Consider the following 16,251-nt stretch of genomic DNA (forward strand, 5'->3'; position numbering starts at 1 on the left):
TAATTCATGTTTATTAAAACATCAAAATTGATGCAGAACAACAACATCACTATTTGGCAATCTGGAACGTGTGAAAAATGTCAGTAAACACTTTTGTTGTAAGGTTTGCATACTATGCACTGATTACAGCTTTTTAGAGCACAGCTTATGACGTGTTATTTATTGTAAACTGAATTACCCTTATTTCATATTTCAGCTTCAAGTACCGCATTACTGACCATCAATTGGTAATTTCACATATTAACTTATGAACTGCAAACAATGTCTAATATCCATTTCTTCAAAAGGAAAAGTGGCACCCAAGTGTCCAGTCAAAATCTTCATATTAAACATTCACTTTTAAAACATGGTTTTGTATCGAAATGGTGTTATATCCATTGGTCCCAGTTAATTGTATAATAACTTTTCTCTATTATGGCATCACAAGTATTTTCAGGGAAATCCTGATCCAGTGGGAACAACTGAGGTTTGTAGTGGTGATCTGTGGTTTTTGGGCTCTACCTCCTCTCTCCGTGGTCCTCCTCCACCCACGCTACAATCTTCCCTTCCCATCCAGGCACGACTGCTCCATCCTGGAACACCTGAACAGCCAACATCCAGCATTAACATATCTAAGAACCACTCACATCTATAAGCGTACAAAAGGTCTGGATAGAAAGTGAAAATGACTACACAGCCCCCTGCAGTGTTTTGAAGTATAGTGCAGCCACGGCTATTATTAGCATATCTTACTCCATAACTGCCATTTTATATTTGCCTACTGAAGCTGGTGTGGAAAGAAGAAGGGGCTATAATTTTACTCCCACGCCTACCTCCTCTTTCACTGTGCCAAACTCTGGGTCGAGGGCCTTGAAGTGGTATCTGAAACTGCCTTGTCTGTCCACGGCGGCCTTGAAGTCTCGCAGTGTCACCTCACCCAGCCTGTAAGAGCACACTGTCAGTCATGATCTATGCAAAACGCACACCCACATAGACATTAAAGGGATAGTTCTGAGTGGGGTTGTATGAGGTACTTATTCATAGTAGATGGCAGTTGGCACACCTCGAGTTCGGAGGAGCAGGCAGGAGTACCTCTACAGAAGCAAAGCAATGTATTGCTTGTGGACGGTGGTAGCAGTTTAAATGTATTTTAGCCACCTCAAAAAAAAAAAAATCAATATCTGTATAAGAGTATGCTATGTTTAGAACATTTTCAACACTTGACCATGCTGTCAGACAGCCCTGTTTAAGTTAACAGAGGGAGGAACTGAAGCCATTAAATCGATGCTCTCTTCAAAGCCACCAGACTCCTTTGGCAAAAGCAGAAATTTTAACCTCACAGAACACAGGAGTTGCTGATCTACCGCTGCCCTAACTGGTTATATTTGTTTGTGTTATTGTGATTCTTTGGTTTTTCAAAAGTTAGTTAGGTAAGTTAGTAAGTCAGTTAGTTGAAACAGCATTAGAGCAGTAACTCGTGTGTTCTGCGAGGAAAAATAACCGTTTTTGTGAAAGAATGCTGGTGACTTGAATAGATCATAGATGAATATTACTGCTTCAGTTCCCAGTCAGTAAAAGGCTGTCTGACGAAAAGGTACATTGGTTAAAAATATTCTAATACAGCTTATCTTTTTTTTTTTTAAAACGTGGGCCTTTCCTTAGGGGCCAAAACATGCTGCTGCCCCCTTCCACAGCAGTACATTGCTTAGTTTTCATGCTAGTATTCCTGCCTGCTTCTCCAAACTGGGAGAACGCCACAATGTATCTGTTGGTCATAAAGTGATCATGGGAAAGCACCTCATGAAACTCCGCTTCAAAAAATCCAACCCATCCCCTTCAGCTTTCGAGCATAAACATTTAACTGGCACAGATACGGAAACGTCTATATGTAGCTCAGGTCTGAATCCAGTCATGTGTCTTCAGCATGCAACTCAAACCCAAACAGCAATTTGCTTAAAATGCATGCACGCCACAGTGGGTAAACAAGCAACACTTATGTAGAGTGGATTTTTTCCCACCTTTTTGGGATGTTAATCAGAAACGGGGTGAGTGAGCGATCAGTGAAGTAGAGCACTTTAGTGGAGATGGCGGTGTCCAGACCTGGGCTGCTGTGTGAGTGCGCCATTTCTGGAAATAATCACAATAAACAACAAATACTGTTTTTCACAACCAGAGTCTAAAATGGCACCAGCCTCACAGCCAGATATGCCCTATCCATACATAGCAGCAGTGTAATTGAACAGCACAATTTGATTTAACAGTCAGAGTTGAGATGTTGCAGAGGATGACAAATCCTAAACAAACAACAAGGATTTTGTTTGTCTCACTTGAGCTCTGTGGCCAGGAGTCACGGTCTGTCGAGTTGGCTCTGCGTCCTGGTGATTTAAATTCCTCCTAGAAGAAGAACGGATTACTCATGGTAAACAGCTGAATGTCACTGGTCGTTGACTCACTCATCAGGTGACAGATGTGTTGCTACTTTTTAGAGAGTTGCCCTGAAATGTTGTGTGTGTGTGTGTGTGTGTTTGCATGGGAGTGCGTACCCCTCTGTCCTGTCTGCGCTGGCTGTCCAAAGTGTGTAACCGGTCCATGAGACTGGCCACACCCTGCTCCAAGGTGTCCAGGGTGTGATGTTGAGGGTCATGCCCAGAAAAACTGTCCCTCAAACTACGCAGTGCCTCCCTGACCAGCTGCAGCTCTTCCCCCTGTGACAAACAGCATCTTGATAGTCAAACAAGTCCCAAAAAATCTTCCATGAAAAAATACAGTCATTAATTAGAATTTAGGATTGATTTTAGCTTAGTGTATCAGATTTGTGAGTTAGCAAGTCAGTTTTAACATAATATCTACAAAACATTGTTACTAAATACCTTATAGTTTTGACCCTGTGGCTCAAAATGTTGACTTATTATCTCATAATACTAGTCTTATAATTTCTGGCAAATTTTCTCATAACGTTTTTGTTGCGATGTATAACTCTTAACTTTTGTTTTCTAATAGAACTTAGCTTTCATACAATGATCCATCAAAATAGACACAATAAACAACAATTGATGGTATTGATTAAAGGCTGAAATAAAAAAGCTGTACATACTGGTGCACTGTGTTGGAATACTGCAGGAGACGTCGAAGTCACTGAGTTACTGTAACCACCACTTTCACTCCTGAATGACTGCAAAGGTGACAACAATACATGAAAACAAACGTCAATAGGGTGAATCAGGCTGGGGATATTCTATTATTTTGTTTTTATGAACAAATGCCATGAGAAGAAGAAAATCAGACAAGTCTACTCAGTGCTAATGAAACTTATTCCTCTGTGCTTTAAACCTCCGTTGATGTCCAAAAACTATTTAAAACACATCAATGAGCCAGTGCTGCAATGAGTGCCATGTTTCTTCATTGCTCTAAATACTCATCAAATGCGTAATAATCCACAGCTCAACATAGTCTTCAACAACCTCACTTTTTAATCCTATTTAAGGGACATCTCCTAAAAACAACAGCGCCCACATTAATGAGACTTTAACAAAAAAGTTATTTGGAACTGCTATTTTAAAAATATATGTATTTAAGTAGAAACTAACAGACTTGGGGCTGAGCAGCACAGAGGGGGCAGAGTTTTTAGAAAGAACAGGAATTGAGCAAGACGTTGTTGGTTTGATCTTTTCATGCAATTTGAAACAAGTCTGTATTATGTATTATGAATTGTGAATTCAACTTGTTAGTAAAATGCACTTTATCATACAGCTTTTGACTTGTTTTTTTTTTGGTTTTATTCTGATCCCGTTAATGTCTTTTTTTTTTAACCTGAATTCAATTCAATTCAATTCAATTCAATTCTATTAAAATGTTCCGTCTTGTATTTTGAAAAATGTTAGTTAAATAATAAACAAGATAAAAAAACACATTATTATTATAAAAAATGTAAATAAATTAAAATACACACTTAAATAAATATATATAATAAGGATTATTTTATAATAATTATTATGATTATTACAATTATTATTATCATCATTTTATATGTAATTTACACCTAAAAAAACACTTGAAATGTATCAGGATGCCTACCCTTCCAAGGCTGACTTCATGTACTTTATGTTGAGCATCATCAAGCTTTTGCTGCTGTTGCTGCATTATTCTGTCCTTCCTCCCGAGCTGCTGCTATCGTGACAAGAAAGATAGATGACACAACCCTGCATATGCATGTATACATCTAAAGAACGCATTGAAGTGTAAATAATAAAAAGACGATACCTCATATTCACCAAGTAATTTGTTGCGATCACTCAGCTTGTGTTTGAGCTCTGCCTGCAAACAGATATATCTTCATGATATATGAGTGTAATACTGCTCTCACATAAACCTGCATACATCGGTCAAGCAAGTCAAATATTTTATCGTGTCAAACGGAAATCATCACTTGTCTCACATTTTCCCCTTCCAGCTGATCTTTGGCCATGTTGCACCTCAGTAGCTCCTGCTTTAGCTGCAACACAGCATCTTCCTGCACTGCCAGGCGCTGCTGCAGAGCATCCTAATGAGAAGGAGGGGGAGATCAAAGAAACGTCCAGAGAAGACCTGAATACAGATACACCTGTCTCACCGACAGCATAATAATAATAATAATAATAATAATACATTGCATTTATATAGCGCTTTTCTAAACACTCAAAGAAACTTAACAGGGAAAAAATAAATAAACCAAGAAAAAAAAAAAGTCAGTGGTTGTAGGCGGATTTGAAGAGGTGATTTTGAGGTTTTTTTTTAAGATGGACAGTGAGGGGGAGTCACCTCCAAACTGTATTATCTTTATAAAATAGGATAAATATATATATATTGTGTGTGCAGGAGCATCAGTTGGGAATAGTGCAAGGGTGGAATAGATTGAATTACATCCTTTAATCCGTTTTAATTCACACAAAAAGGACAAAATTCGAGTAAGAGGTTTACCTTGATGGCCTGAAGGTGGCGTGCCTCCTGTTTGTTTCTCAGCAGTTCCCTCTAAGAGCCACATAAATGAACAGAGGCATTAGAGAAAGGGATTCTTTGCTTGTAAGGCAACTCATCTATATTAAACCTAATTACATTTACTAACTGTACCTTGAGATCAAGGGCTTCCTCCATGCTTTGGTCCAGACGACTGCGGATTAGAACCTTCAAAGGGAGAGCGTATGAGCAGCATAATTAGAGAATGGAAAAATGTCAGAACGTATGAGGAGGCAGCAGGCCCGCATGACAGCGGGCTAGCAGATCAGAGAGATTCAATTGTGCTCTACAGTAGCCACTCTCGAGAGGAGTGATGGCTGCAAACATCATCACAACAGAAGGGCTGACACTGACACTTCACACAGAGTAGCGAGCAAGTGTTGTTTTCTTGAGTTAGCAGAGAGAGGGCACTGTACCAGCTGCTGTTCAGCGTTAGCCCGGTTATCTCCGAAGCTCACAGATCCATCCTGGTCCTCCTCAGGGAGGGAGCCATGCAGCAGCAACGCCTGAGGATAAAAAACACATACATTTATAGACACACAGAGTAAAGGCCTGTAAGCATTCATAATTTAATACACATGGCCAAGATGCCTGCTTTATTTCTGTATTTATATTTGTAAATACAGACGTTTGGAATTTTTACACTTGGCTGAACAGCAAGGTTCCCAGCTAATAAAGCCAGTAAATTAAACTGGATTCAACCGTATCAAATTGAAATAATATTGCAAAGCCTGCAGGAGTACACAAAGATCAGCCTCTCACCTGCTGTAACATAAACAGTACACAGCTAAATACAAATTAATATTCAAAGTATAACATAAAAACTGTAGCTTGATAATCAGAAATTTGTTGAGGGGTTAGGCAATACTGCTAAGCTTGTGGTTTGGTAATATCAGTTGATATCCAGTGGTGGAGGCGGTATTCACATTATTTTCTTGATTTAAAATGCATTACTGCATTGAAAGTGTTTCTTTAATAAAATGAGTATAATCAGGAAAAAAAACCTACTTAAAGCATTGAAAGTATCTCATGCGAATAATTGAAAAAGTTAAATAAAACATAAAATATCTCTCTTTATATACAGTATATTTGTCTATAATATTAGAAAGCTTTGCTTTAAAAATCCAATTATTTGATAAACATATTTGTTGCGGTTTTCTCTAACTTTAGTGATGTAAAAGGTGCATAGCATAAAAAGTAAAGTAGTGCAAATTTTTGCTTCGTAACATTCCAACACTGGTAGAAGACCAGAAGTCTTCAACTAGGCTAAAATATCACTGTGTTTCTCTGTTGCATCTGTTGTCTGTGTGCCTTCTGTCAGAGTTTTAATATTAGAAGTGCAGCGGTTTGTTTTCTAAGTGTGTCATCATCAGGACTTACCTGTAGGCGGAACACCATCCTCCTGGCCTCCTGCATCTCCTTCTCCAGCTGCTCCTGGTGGGCATCCAGCTGCTCCTCCCAGGACTTTTCTTCCTCCTGCACATCGTGCCCAAGGGAGGGACACAATCCACACAGAGACACATCCTCTGAAAGGAAGAGAGGTACAGGGGAAATGAGGCAATGGAGCTTTTTTCTTTTTTTCTTTGTAGGGATTCATTGCATAGCATCTTGCTCTACAAGAGTTGATGTGCAGCCAACCAACCTGTGACAGATTTCTTCTCTGTCAGCTCAGATTTGTCATCCTGAGCTTCCCCCTGGTCCTCAGACTGATCATGGAGTGTTTCTTCTTTAGGGGTGTCAGCAGGAAGGGTGATAACATACTCCTCTTTCGGGGAGTGAGCAGGGCTGGCTGAGCTGAGGCTGAAACAGATGGTGGGCACAGGCAGGAATGAGTGTGTGTGTGTGTTTGTGTGTTTGTGTGTGTGTGTGTGTGTGTGTGTGTGTGTGCGTGTGCATCTCTGCCAAACAAATGGCAATAAGTAAGCCAAGCAACATAAAATGGAGATATATGCTTTAATAACGCCCCAAAGAGCACAAAAATATGAATTAATCGCATCTGGGCTAACATTTAAACCATATCTGTTTTAAACATTTAATGCCCATAAGAATACATTTTATTGCAGACTGTTTACAAATAACACAATCAGTAAAAACACATGACAGAACAGGATGAAAACCTGCTACAGCAGTGGCAGGAATGCACACAAATCTGTCATTTTCCCACAGGAAATTCTTTACATAGTTTGCTCCCCCTTCGGCCATAATTTCAAAACATAATGCTCATATGGTTTCTGAGTGGGCTGTTTTCTTGCAGCTTGTTTGAAAATGTGTTTTGTGTTTTTGTGAGAGCATCTCCAGCCGCCTGAGGTACAGACCTGCTGTCATCTTCACTCTGCTGTGTTTGAAGAAATATGATACATCTACTGTGACCTGTGACCTATGGCATTATGCATGGTCCTTTAACACGGGATTCCTTCTTTGTCTGCATGGTAAAAACAAGCCTGTGTGTGCGGAAAGAGATCTAAACTCTATGCCAGAGAAGGGATAGAAAATTCATCACCCTATGCCTGAGGCCAAGAAAAGAAGAGGGGAAATGGAACTGTGGACTTAACTGTGGGATATAACTGTGTTTTGAAACCAGAGAATGTCTTGAGGGATTGCATTTGCACAGTTAACCATGTTCTTCCCATACATATGCAGTGAGATTTAGATTGTGGCCGATGAGATTTTCTGCTTATCTAACAGCATTACTCAGCACAAGCTCATATCACAACCGACAGTAAACAGTTGTGTTATCTGTCCCTTTTGGGTTCCTAATGCCTCTTTAGTGAATATGTGAACATTTTCCTGTGACTACTTACCATATTGTGCACCTTAATTCTGTCTCTGATCCACCAAACAAACTGGAAACAAGACTTTGAGTCTACTGGCATGTTAGCAGCTTTGTGAGGCTGTGCTTAGGATGGCTTTGAGCTAAATGCTAATGTCAACATGCTAAGTGCTTAAAAAGACAATGCTAACATGCTGATATTTAGCAGCTATAATGTTTACGATGGCATGTTCACCATTTTTGTCTTGCCTATTAGCATGCTAGGTAGGTTCTGCCAATATACATGTCTGTTTTCTCTAGCTCAATTTCTATATAGCACATAATGACAACCTGAAAAAGATGTTCCCTAGGATTAGGTGAGGGGACTATGATTATGACTGCAGTGCCAGGGGTCAAAACAAGTCTGGTTATTTACTCTTTATGATGGAGAACAACTCCAACTCCAACATATTTCAGCCCTGAATATAAAATAATAAAAAATAGTTGCTTATTTAAAAAAAAAAAGAGGAAAAGGATTAACAAAAGATGATGAAGAAGAAAATAATTCTTAATCATTTTAGAGTTAGGAAATGAATAGCAGTTGGCAATTGCCACTTCCAAATATGTTAACATTTGAAAAGAGGTCTGAGGTCACGTGAGAGTGAGAGAACTCCAACAACCAACAACCAACAACCAACTTGGGAACACAGAACCCTGGGAACATAGGAACGTTAAGAAATCTCCAAAGATATTTTCATTAATCCTGTGGGGTACATGAATGTCTTAACCAAAATTTATGCCAATTCATGTAATAGTTGCTCTGAAATTTCACTTGAAACCACAGATGTCAACCTCAAAGGGGCGGTAGAGGAAAAGTCAGAGGATCAACACAGTGATAATTGCCTTGGTACCATTGATATCTGTACCACAATTCATGGCAATCTATGCAATAGCTGATGAGATATAGTTATCTCATTGCTATCCTGCTGCTGGCATGGTGAAAGAAAATTAAAAAGACATATTCGAAACATTTAATTTAGAAGAGTTAAGTCACATGGAACATTCACACTGGGAAACTTCTGATAGTTTTGTCGTTCCAGCTTCTCAGTAAGAGTAATTGCAGCAGGTCACACAAAAAACATGAACTAAGCGTCTTATCAGATGCTGCTGTGATTATCCCTGAGTGTTTCTGGAAAGGGGGATCAAAGCAGCTCCCTTCAACTAATCTTGTCATTGCAGACAATGACATTATCAAGATACCCTCTATCATTGTCTCGGCGTGCAGCGGTTCAATAAAATTCATTTGAGATGCTTGCTGCTCTGTGTTGCACCAAAAGAACACACAGATGATTTGAAACATATGGGTTAAGCCAAAGATTAAGCACTGGGATTTGCAAGAGATGAGCGTCAGTGCAACAGATTAACATCATTTGATCAGCAGTGATGGAAAGTTACTAAGTACATTTACTCCAGTACTGTATTTAAAGGGATGGTTCTGATTTTTAAGTGCGTTGTATGAGGTACTTATTTATAGTTAGTGTACTGCCTTCAGTAGAGGGCAGTTAGGAGAACCAATACAAACGCTTAGCAAAGTATTGCTGTGGACAGGGCTCAACTAAAAACAAAAAATAGAAATCAATATAAGTTTAACTGTAGAATATTTTTAGAATATATTTTATAATAATATTGCTTAACTTTGCCATCAGAATTAGGTTGCGAGGGGAAATGAAGCACTTATCTACAGTCATGGAAAAGTAATTTGTTTACTTCAACTTCTTGTTCATTTTAATGCCTGGTATATCTAAAGGTACATTTGTTGGACAAATAGGAGGATAACAACAAAAATAGCTCATAAGAGCTAGCCATTTTCCATGGTTTTCTTGATAATAACCGAAATTTTCATTATCAAGAAAACCATGGAAAATGGCTAGATATCAGCTCTTGAATTAAACTCTAATGGGCTATTTTTGTTGTTATCATTATATTTGTCCAAACAAATATACCTTTAGCTGTACCAGGCATTAAAATGAACAAGAAGTTGAAGGGTGGTCTGATCATTTTTACATGACTGTATGCTTTCTTCAAAGCCACCAGACTCCTTTGACAAAAACAGTAATTTTACCTTGCAGAACTCTGGAGTTGCTGGTCTATCACTGCCTCAATTGTTTAGTTTGTCTGTGTAATCATGTGACTTTGGTGTTTTCAATAGTTCATTTGGATTCATCAAAGTTGCACAATAACATAGAAAACTAACCAATCCAGGCAACAGTAGACTATCAACTCACGTGTTCTGCAAGGTAAGATTTAGTTTTTGTCAGTCGAGTCTGGTGGATTTGAGAAAGATCACAGATAATGGCTTCAGTTTGGTAAAGAGATTAAAATATTCTTATCATAGTATACACTCAAACTGATAATGATTTTTTTAGGTGGCTCAACATTTTACTGCTGCCCCCGTCTACAGCAGTACATTGCTTCTGTGCCGATACTCCTACCTGCTATTCCAAACTGGGGGCGTGACGACTGCCATCTACTGCAGGTAACACACTAACTATGGAATGGAAGTACCTCATACAACCCACGTCAGAAAATCATAACTATCCCATCAAGTGCAAGTTTGAAGTACTTTACCTGATTACTTCTATTTGAGGCTGTATTATGCTTCTGCTTCACTACATTCAAAAGGAAAATGTTGTACTTTTTCTTCCTCATCACTGTTGGACAGCTGTAGTTACTGGTTACTTTTAGATCAAGATTAATGTATAAAATTTATAAAATGTAATGCACTGTTAAAGAGGTGCTTAAAGCGACTCCTTATATTTAGAAAGCTGTGTCTGCTTGGGGCCTCTTGTCATGTTTCAGATGTCTATGAATAGTAAGCAGTTCCAGCAAATATAGCCTCTAAACTTCTCAGATGGTTTCATTTCAATAATTTTAGTAGTAGGTATCAAAAAGGTGTATTAGAAGTAATACCCCTCTTTCTCTCTCTCTTTTCTTTTCCCTCTGGATTGGTGTCTCTAGTTGACTCCACTGAAAGTCTTTACAACTGATTAATTAGACATAATGGGTCATTTTACTTAGTTTTTGAATGGGGGGGTCTGGGGAGATGAGTAATATTTAACATTCATGTATTTGTTGTTCAATGAAAGAATTGATTGTTCAATAAAATAATGAAAACTTGATGAAGTTCTACTTAGAACTAAATCTGTTTGTTTAAATGTCATGTTGATGTTTGTTGAATTGCATTATTTTTGCATGGGTCTGCTTAGGACAAAACAAAATGTTTATACTTATGTTTATGTATGATACAGTTCATTTAAATTACCCCAAATGTCCAGTTAATTCCCATTAATTTCCATAAATTTCCGTGGAAAGTTTCCAATTTGGAATATTTCTTAAATTCCCCAGCTTAGCTTCCCATGGAAAGTTTCTGGAAATTTACAGGAAAGGTTCCACCCCTTTGCAACCCTAATTAGGTGTAATATCATGGACACAATCATGAACATATATGACATTACCTATACTTCAGATCTGACACATTACATACAAATCTATATTCAACCCCGTCTGGATTGATTGCTATTGTATATTTTTGATTTTGCACTTAATAAGACTAATAGATCTTGTTACATTTAAAGGGACCAAACCTTGAGGTTGTGAAGTGCTCAACTAAAATACTGAACTGCATATAAAGTGCTTCAAACTAGCTACACCTGGATCAGCTACAGTGTCTTCAATTTCGTAATGTAAAATAATCTACACATCAGTCACAGGGGGCATTTACTTTACTTTACTTTATTTTACTATATATTAAGTCCAGTTTGCTGATAACACATCTATACTTCTGCTTAAGTAGGCTTTTAAATGCAGAACTTTTACTTGTAATCAGGTATTCTTACAAGTAGTATTTGTGTACCTCCTCCATCAACAGTGTTAAACATGAAATGTCTACACAATAACTAGTTAGAGGTTCATTTCAAAGGATTAGTTCAATACTGGAGCTGATAATTAGCTTGCCTGATGTACCAAATCAGGAAGAGATTGTATATTTAAAAAAGATGTTCACAATCCAAAAGCAAGCCTTATTAAACTGCAGGAAACCCTTGTATTTGTTATTTTAATACAATATTAAATGTATGATCTCCATCCAAATCATGAAATGGAAGAGCCAGTAATGGAAGTTAGACAGTGGTTGCTAGGCAATAGCAGCTCAGCTCACACAGAGACAGGGACACACCCACACCTACTGCACTGTAAACACTTTGAACAATAACCTGCACAGTAGGGTATCAGAGTCATATTGTTGAGGTGAAACAAATTACTATCACTGAGACTGAGAGCAGCATGCTGATTGAGATTATTAAGATGATGTATAGTCTCCTGAATTTAGGCCTGATTGTGCATCTCTGCTACACATCCCGAGACAACAATGGCAGCCTGGTTTGACTTGATGTTAAAATAATAATTTAAACAAAACAGCTCTTACCATTTCATCTGTTTGGCTCCCATGCTGGTGTTTACGAGCTTAACCTCCCATACAGTCGTAGCCCCGCATCTGGGTGATGCTCTGCTTCTCAGTCGGGACCATAGCCCAAACACAGCCACAGACGGCAGGGAGGGGAGCAGCCTTGAAAGCAGCAAGCAGAGGCGTCTCCACGTCGCACACTGTGTTCAATCAGAAATAACAGCACGTTCAAATCCTCTGCAGTAGCATATCCCTAAAACATAAAGCTCAAAATCCTAATCAAAAGCACTGAACCCTTCCCCTAAATCATACCAAGGCTCAGTCAGCTGGCAGAGAGTGACAGACACAGAGGGAGAGAGGATTGGTGCTCAGCAACGCCAGCGACTGAAGTCTGCCTGGTTTCTCATTGCACTCTCCTCGTGCTTGAGCTCACCAGCTTCTATTCACGAACACAATGTTTTTTGTTCCTTGCGGACGAGAACTGATGCAGCTCTTGTGCATCTTTTTCACCCTTTTTCCCCTGCCGGTCTTTTTGCATTTATTCCCTCTCTGCCCTCCCTCCCTCCTTCCCCTCTTTCTCTTCTGCTCGGACGCACTGGCTTTGTATCACTCCTTCCTTCTTTCAGTGAGCGAGGATGTCAGACATGGCTCTGTCTGGGTGTGTTTACCCTCCCCCCTCTCCCTCATTCCTCCTCCCTCCTTCCCTCACTGCTCTCTCCTTTCACAAGGAGGAGGAGGAGGAGGAGGAGGAGGAGGAGGAGGAGGGAGGTTTTCTCCTTCTCCTTTAATGTCTGTGTGCTGTATGTCACTGCAGCTAAAATTAAAATTCACATGTGGATCAAAAAAGAGACCAAGAATCTATGTGGTTTGTTGACAAAAATCACAGGCTTGCATAACAGCAACACACACACAAGCCGACACATGCGAGATGTTAATGATATATTTACACAGTCAAAGGAAGTATGGAATTACTCTGAAAGAAGCGAACAGAAAATGGTATTTATAGAATCAGCCCACAATTACAGCTCTTTTCACATGGTAGAATTTTCACTGCAAACTTGACAGAAAGCTTTACAGAAACATGAGTTATTTAGAGAATGCCCTGAAACATTAGAACCATCAGATTAAACCAACATGTAAAAAGATATATAATTTGAGCAGCAGGCAACAGAAACAAAAGGTTTCCAAGACATGTGTTAAGTAGTCCTTTGAAAGGCATTTTGGCTGAGAACACTGTCATTAAGCTGTTAGAAATGTTGCTGGTGTCATCAGTAAGAATGTGAAATAGGTCTCTGTGTGGCAGCTTGCAGTTTTGCCCAGAACAAAATGACAGCGTCTTAAATTCTGTATGAGCACCATCAACACATGCTTTAATGAGCTACTTTACTGTAGAGCCAAATTACAGAGCCATAAAGATGCATGCAGACCACCAAACTATTGCAGCTTTATTGACACTATATGTGGATCACACAGCAGAGGCAAGAGTACTTAGATCAATTAATAATGTGCATTAGGTTTACCAGCAGGGTTATTATCATAAACTATAATGAAAATAAGAAGTGAAAAATATTGTTAGTTAACCCACAAAATTAATTATTGACTTAGACCAAACTGAAATTGATATTGCCTGGTTTAAATATATATTTTTAAAAATGAATTAATGTTTTCATTTTTATTTTTTCGCTCCAGTATATAACTTCTAAAATAAGGAGACAACACAAATTTCCATCAACTCTTGTAACAGTTAATACAAAAAACTAAACGGACTTGACATTTCTGAGATGGAGATGGTGCTATTGTGAAACTGCTTCACAACCGACAGAAAAGTTTTATTAAACATTAATTATCATGGACTTTCCTATACAGTTCCCCAACTATGGATTTTGTTTGTATATGTAGCTGTACGTTATACCTGGACCTAACAAAAGCAAAGTAAAAATTACTGTAAAACTTAATAAATAAAACCTAAAACTCAAAGTTTCTGAACCTGAAAAAAACAAAACACAAATTCATCCTAAACTAAAACTAAACACTGCTAACTAAAGAGGTGTCTCTTCAGACTCTTTATTGTTGTTTTTATTATTGGGTTGTTTCTCACATTGGTAATAAATGATTGCATTTAGAACAGTATTTTTTGTATTTGGACCATATTGGATTCTAAATTGATGAAACTAAGGTTTAATTTGAACATAAAGAAGCTTTCCCCCTTTCAGCAGATTAACCTAAAAGTAAGTTTCTCTGCAGAGGCATAATTTTGCACAGTTAAGTTCAGGCATCCAAGTGAAGTCACAACAAGCAAAACACATTTTTGAGTGGAGGATTAGTGTAATAATACTCACTGGGGATCCCAAACTGTGAGGGAAAGCCACTTCATAGGTTATACTGCCTCTTGATTCTTGGATGTGTTAGAATATTTCTCTAACAGATGTTTGAATATGTTTAACTTTTACGGCCTTGCAATCTGGTTTTGAAACTAACCCTGGTAAAAGTTTGCAAAACTGCAAGTATATAGGGACACAATGGAAAAGTTTGGCTATGATTTTTTCTATGTAGGGTAAAACAAAAATATCCCATCAGATGTGTTAATCAAGATATGCAGGTACACGTATTTGATTTGAGGGATTAGATAGCTACATTCAAAGTGGCTCCCTCCAACACTAAAGAGTAAACAACTCAGTCTAAGTATCATTTCCAAAGAATTAGTGGCGTGATTTTGGGCAGAAGCAGCTGCTGGACGAGTGTTGAAATCAGCTTGGCAAATCCAGTAGGTTCTTCAAAACCTTTTCAGAAAGAGGCCCTTATAAAGTTTCCACTTTTTTGTGTGCTCATTCTAATTCTTTGAATGTGTTTGCTCCAATATTAAAAAGACAAGGACAAACTCTGGTACAGGACAGGCAGATGATGAAGATTTGGCAGACCAAGATGTGACTGAGGGAATTGGGGGAAACAAAGTGTTTCCTGAACAGACAATATTCTATTCATGCACGGATGATATATGAGGAGTGACTTTGCTGTTCAAAGTGTGGCGGGAAAGTCATTCCAACACTGAGGGGACCAGAGGTGAGAAGAAAGTCGGTTTGCCACAGGGATAGCATGCAGTCGGCCAATTTGTAAATCAAATGAGTTGCTAAAATAGAACAGATTGTTTGCATGAGAATTATTATTTTGCCCGCCGTAAAATAAGAGTTACCCATCTTTTTTATTTCAGTGACCTTCAAACAGATATGCATGAAGCACCACTGACTGATAAGATTTGTCCCTGAGAATCTCATCCATTTTTTTTGTCAAATACAATTTAGAAAAGAACTCTGGCTGTTTAGATTTATTGTTCAGGAGAGAACACTGTAGGGAGTGAGAGATGGCTGAAAGTCAGTCAGTGTCATATTTAATTCAGCTATTGTACACAATATTAGTTCATTAAATAGCAAAGTCAAATAAACTATTTCACTCCGAAATTAACATCAAATTATCAGAAGTAAGTAGCAGCACAACAGCATAAAAATACTCTATTACAAGTCAATGTGCTGCATTCAATAAACCCTTACCTCAGTGAAAGTACAGGAGTGTTATCAGCAAAATGTCCAATTAAAAGTATGTGGCAATACAACTAACACCCTGTCACTGTGGACAGTTAGACAAATAGATAATTGGTTCAAACTTGATTTGATTCAGAAAGTCAAACCAGATTCAAAGCAGTTGAGTCAAAGTAGTTTAATGTACAACTCTTGAACTCTGGAACTGAACTCTTGAAAACAATTACCAGGCAACATATACAGTACTGTCACAACAACTATGGCAATTCTTGTATGTTAAAGCTTCAGTGAAATCCATTTATTAGTGACTGAATGTAACCAAGTAGCCTACATACCTAGTCCTATCCCTAAACTTCCATGCATAGTCATGTCACATGCTGTACACTATGTCATACGCTCACATCACTTACGTAACTACACCAGGGGCCTGTTGCACAAAACTAGGATAAGGGATTAAGCCGGGATATGTTGGTTATCCTGGCTCAACTTATCCATGATCCGGTTGCACAAAAGCAGGATAGGGGGCAGTAGGATAT

General features: G+C 38.4%; 1 protein-coding gene across 4 annotated transcripts in view; it reads right to left on the reverse strand.

Moving 5' to 3' along the window:
• Positions 1 to 16,251, reverse strand: part of dixdc1a (DIX domain containing 1a) — a 24,829-nt gene continuing 8,578 nt past the window's right edge. Inside the window, exons 1-16 of one of the 4 annotated variants that reach the window (XM_059330632.1) lie at positions 12,495 to 12,725; positions 12,204 to 12,382; positions 6,614 to 6,771; positions 6,352 to 6,497; positions 5,388 to 5,477; positions 5,086 to 5,139; positions 4,936 to 4,986; positions 4,415 to 4,519; positions 4,240 to 4,293; positions 4,054 to 4,143; positions 3,074 to 3,151; positions 2,523 to 2,684; positions 2,307 to 2,373; positions 1,998 to 2,106; positions 813 to 921; positions 1 to 581 (exon numbers count right to left, since the gene is read on the reverse strand). In XM_059330632.1, coding sequence (XP_059186615.1) covers positions 498 to 581; positions 813 to 921; positions 1,998 to 2,106; positions 2,307 to 2,373; positions 2,523 to 2,684; positions 3,074 to 3,151; positions 4,054 to 4,143; positions 4,240 to 4,293; positions 4,415 to 4,519; positions 4,936 to 4,986; positions 5,086 to 5,139; positions 5,388 to 5,477; positions 6,352 to 6,497; positions 6,614 to 6,771; positions 12,204 to 12,226 — 1,380 coding nt within the window. In that variant the 5' untranslated portion in view covers positions 12,227 to 12,382; positions 12,495 to 12,725 and the 3' untranslated portion in view covers positions 1 to 497. The other 3 variants (XM_059330628.1, XM_059330630.1, XM_059330629.1) reach the window with 3 other exon arrangements.

This window comes from Centropristis striata, chromosome 4 (genome assembly GCF_030273125.1).
Source record: "Centropristis striata isolate RG_2023a ecotype Rhode Island chromosome 4, C.striata_1.0, whole genome shotgun sequence".
Classification (NCBI taxonomy): Eukaryota; Metazoa; Chordata; class Actinopteri; order Perciformes; family Serranidae; genus Centropristis; species Centropristis striata.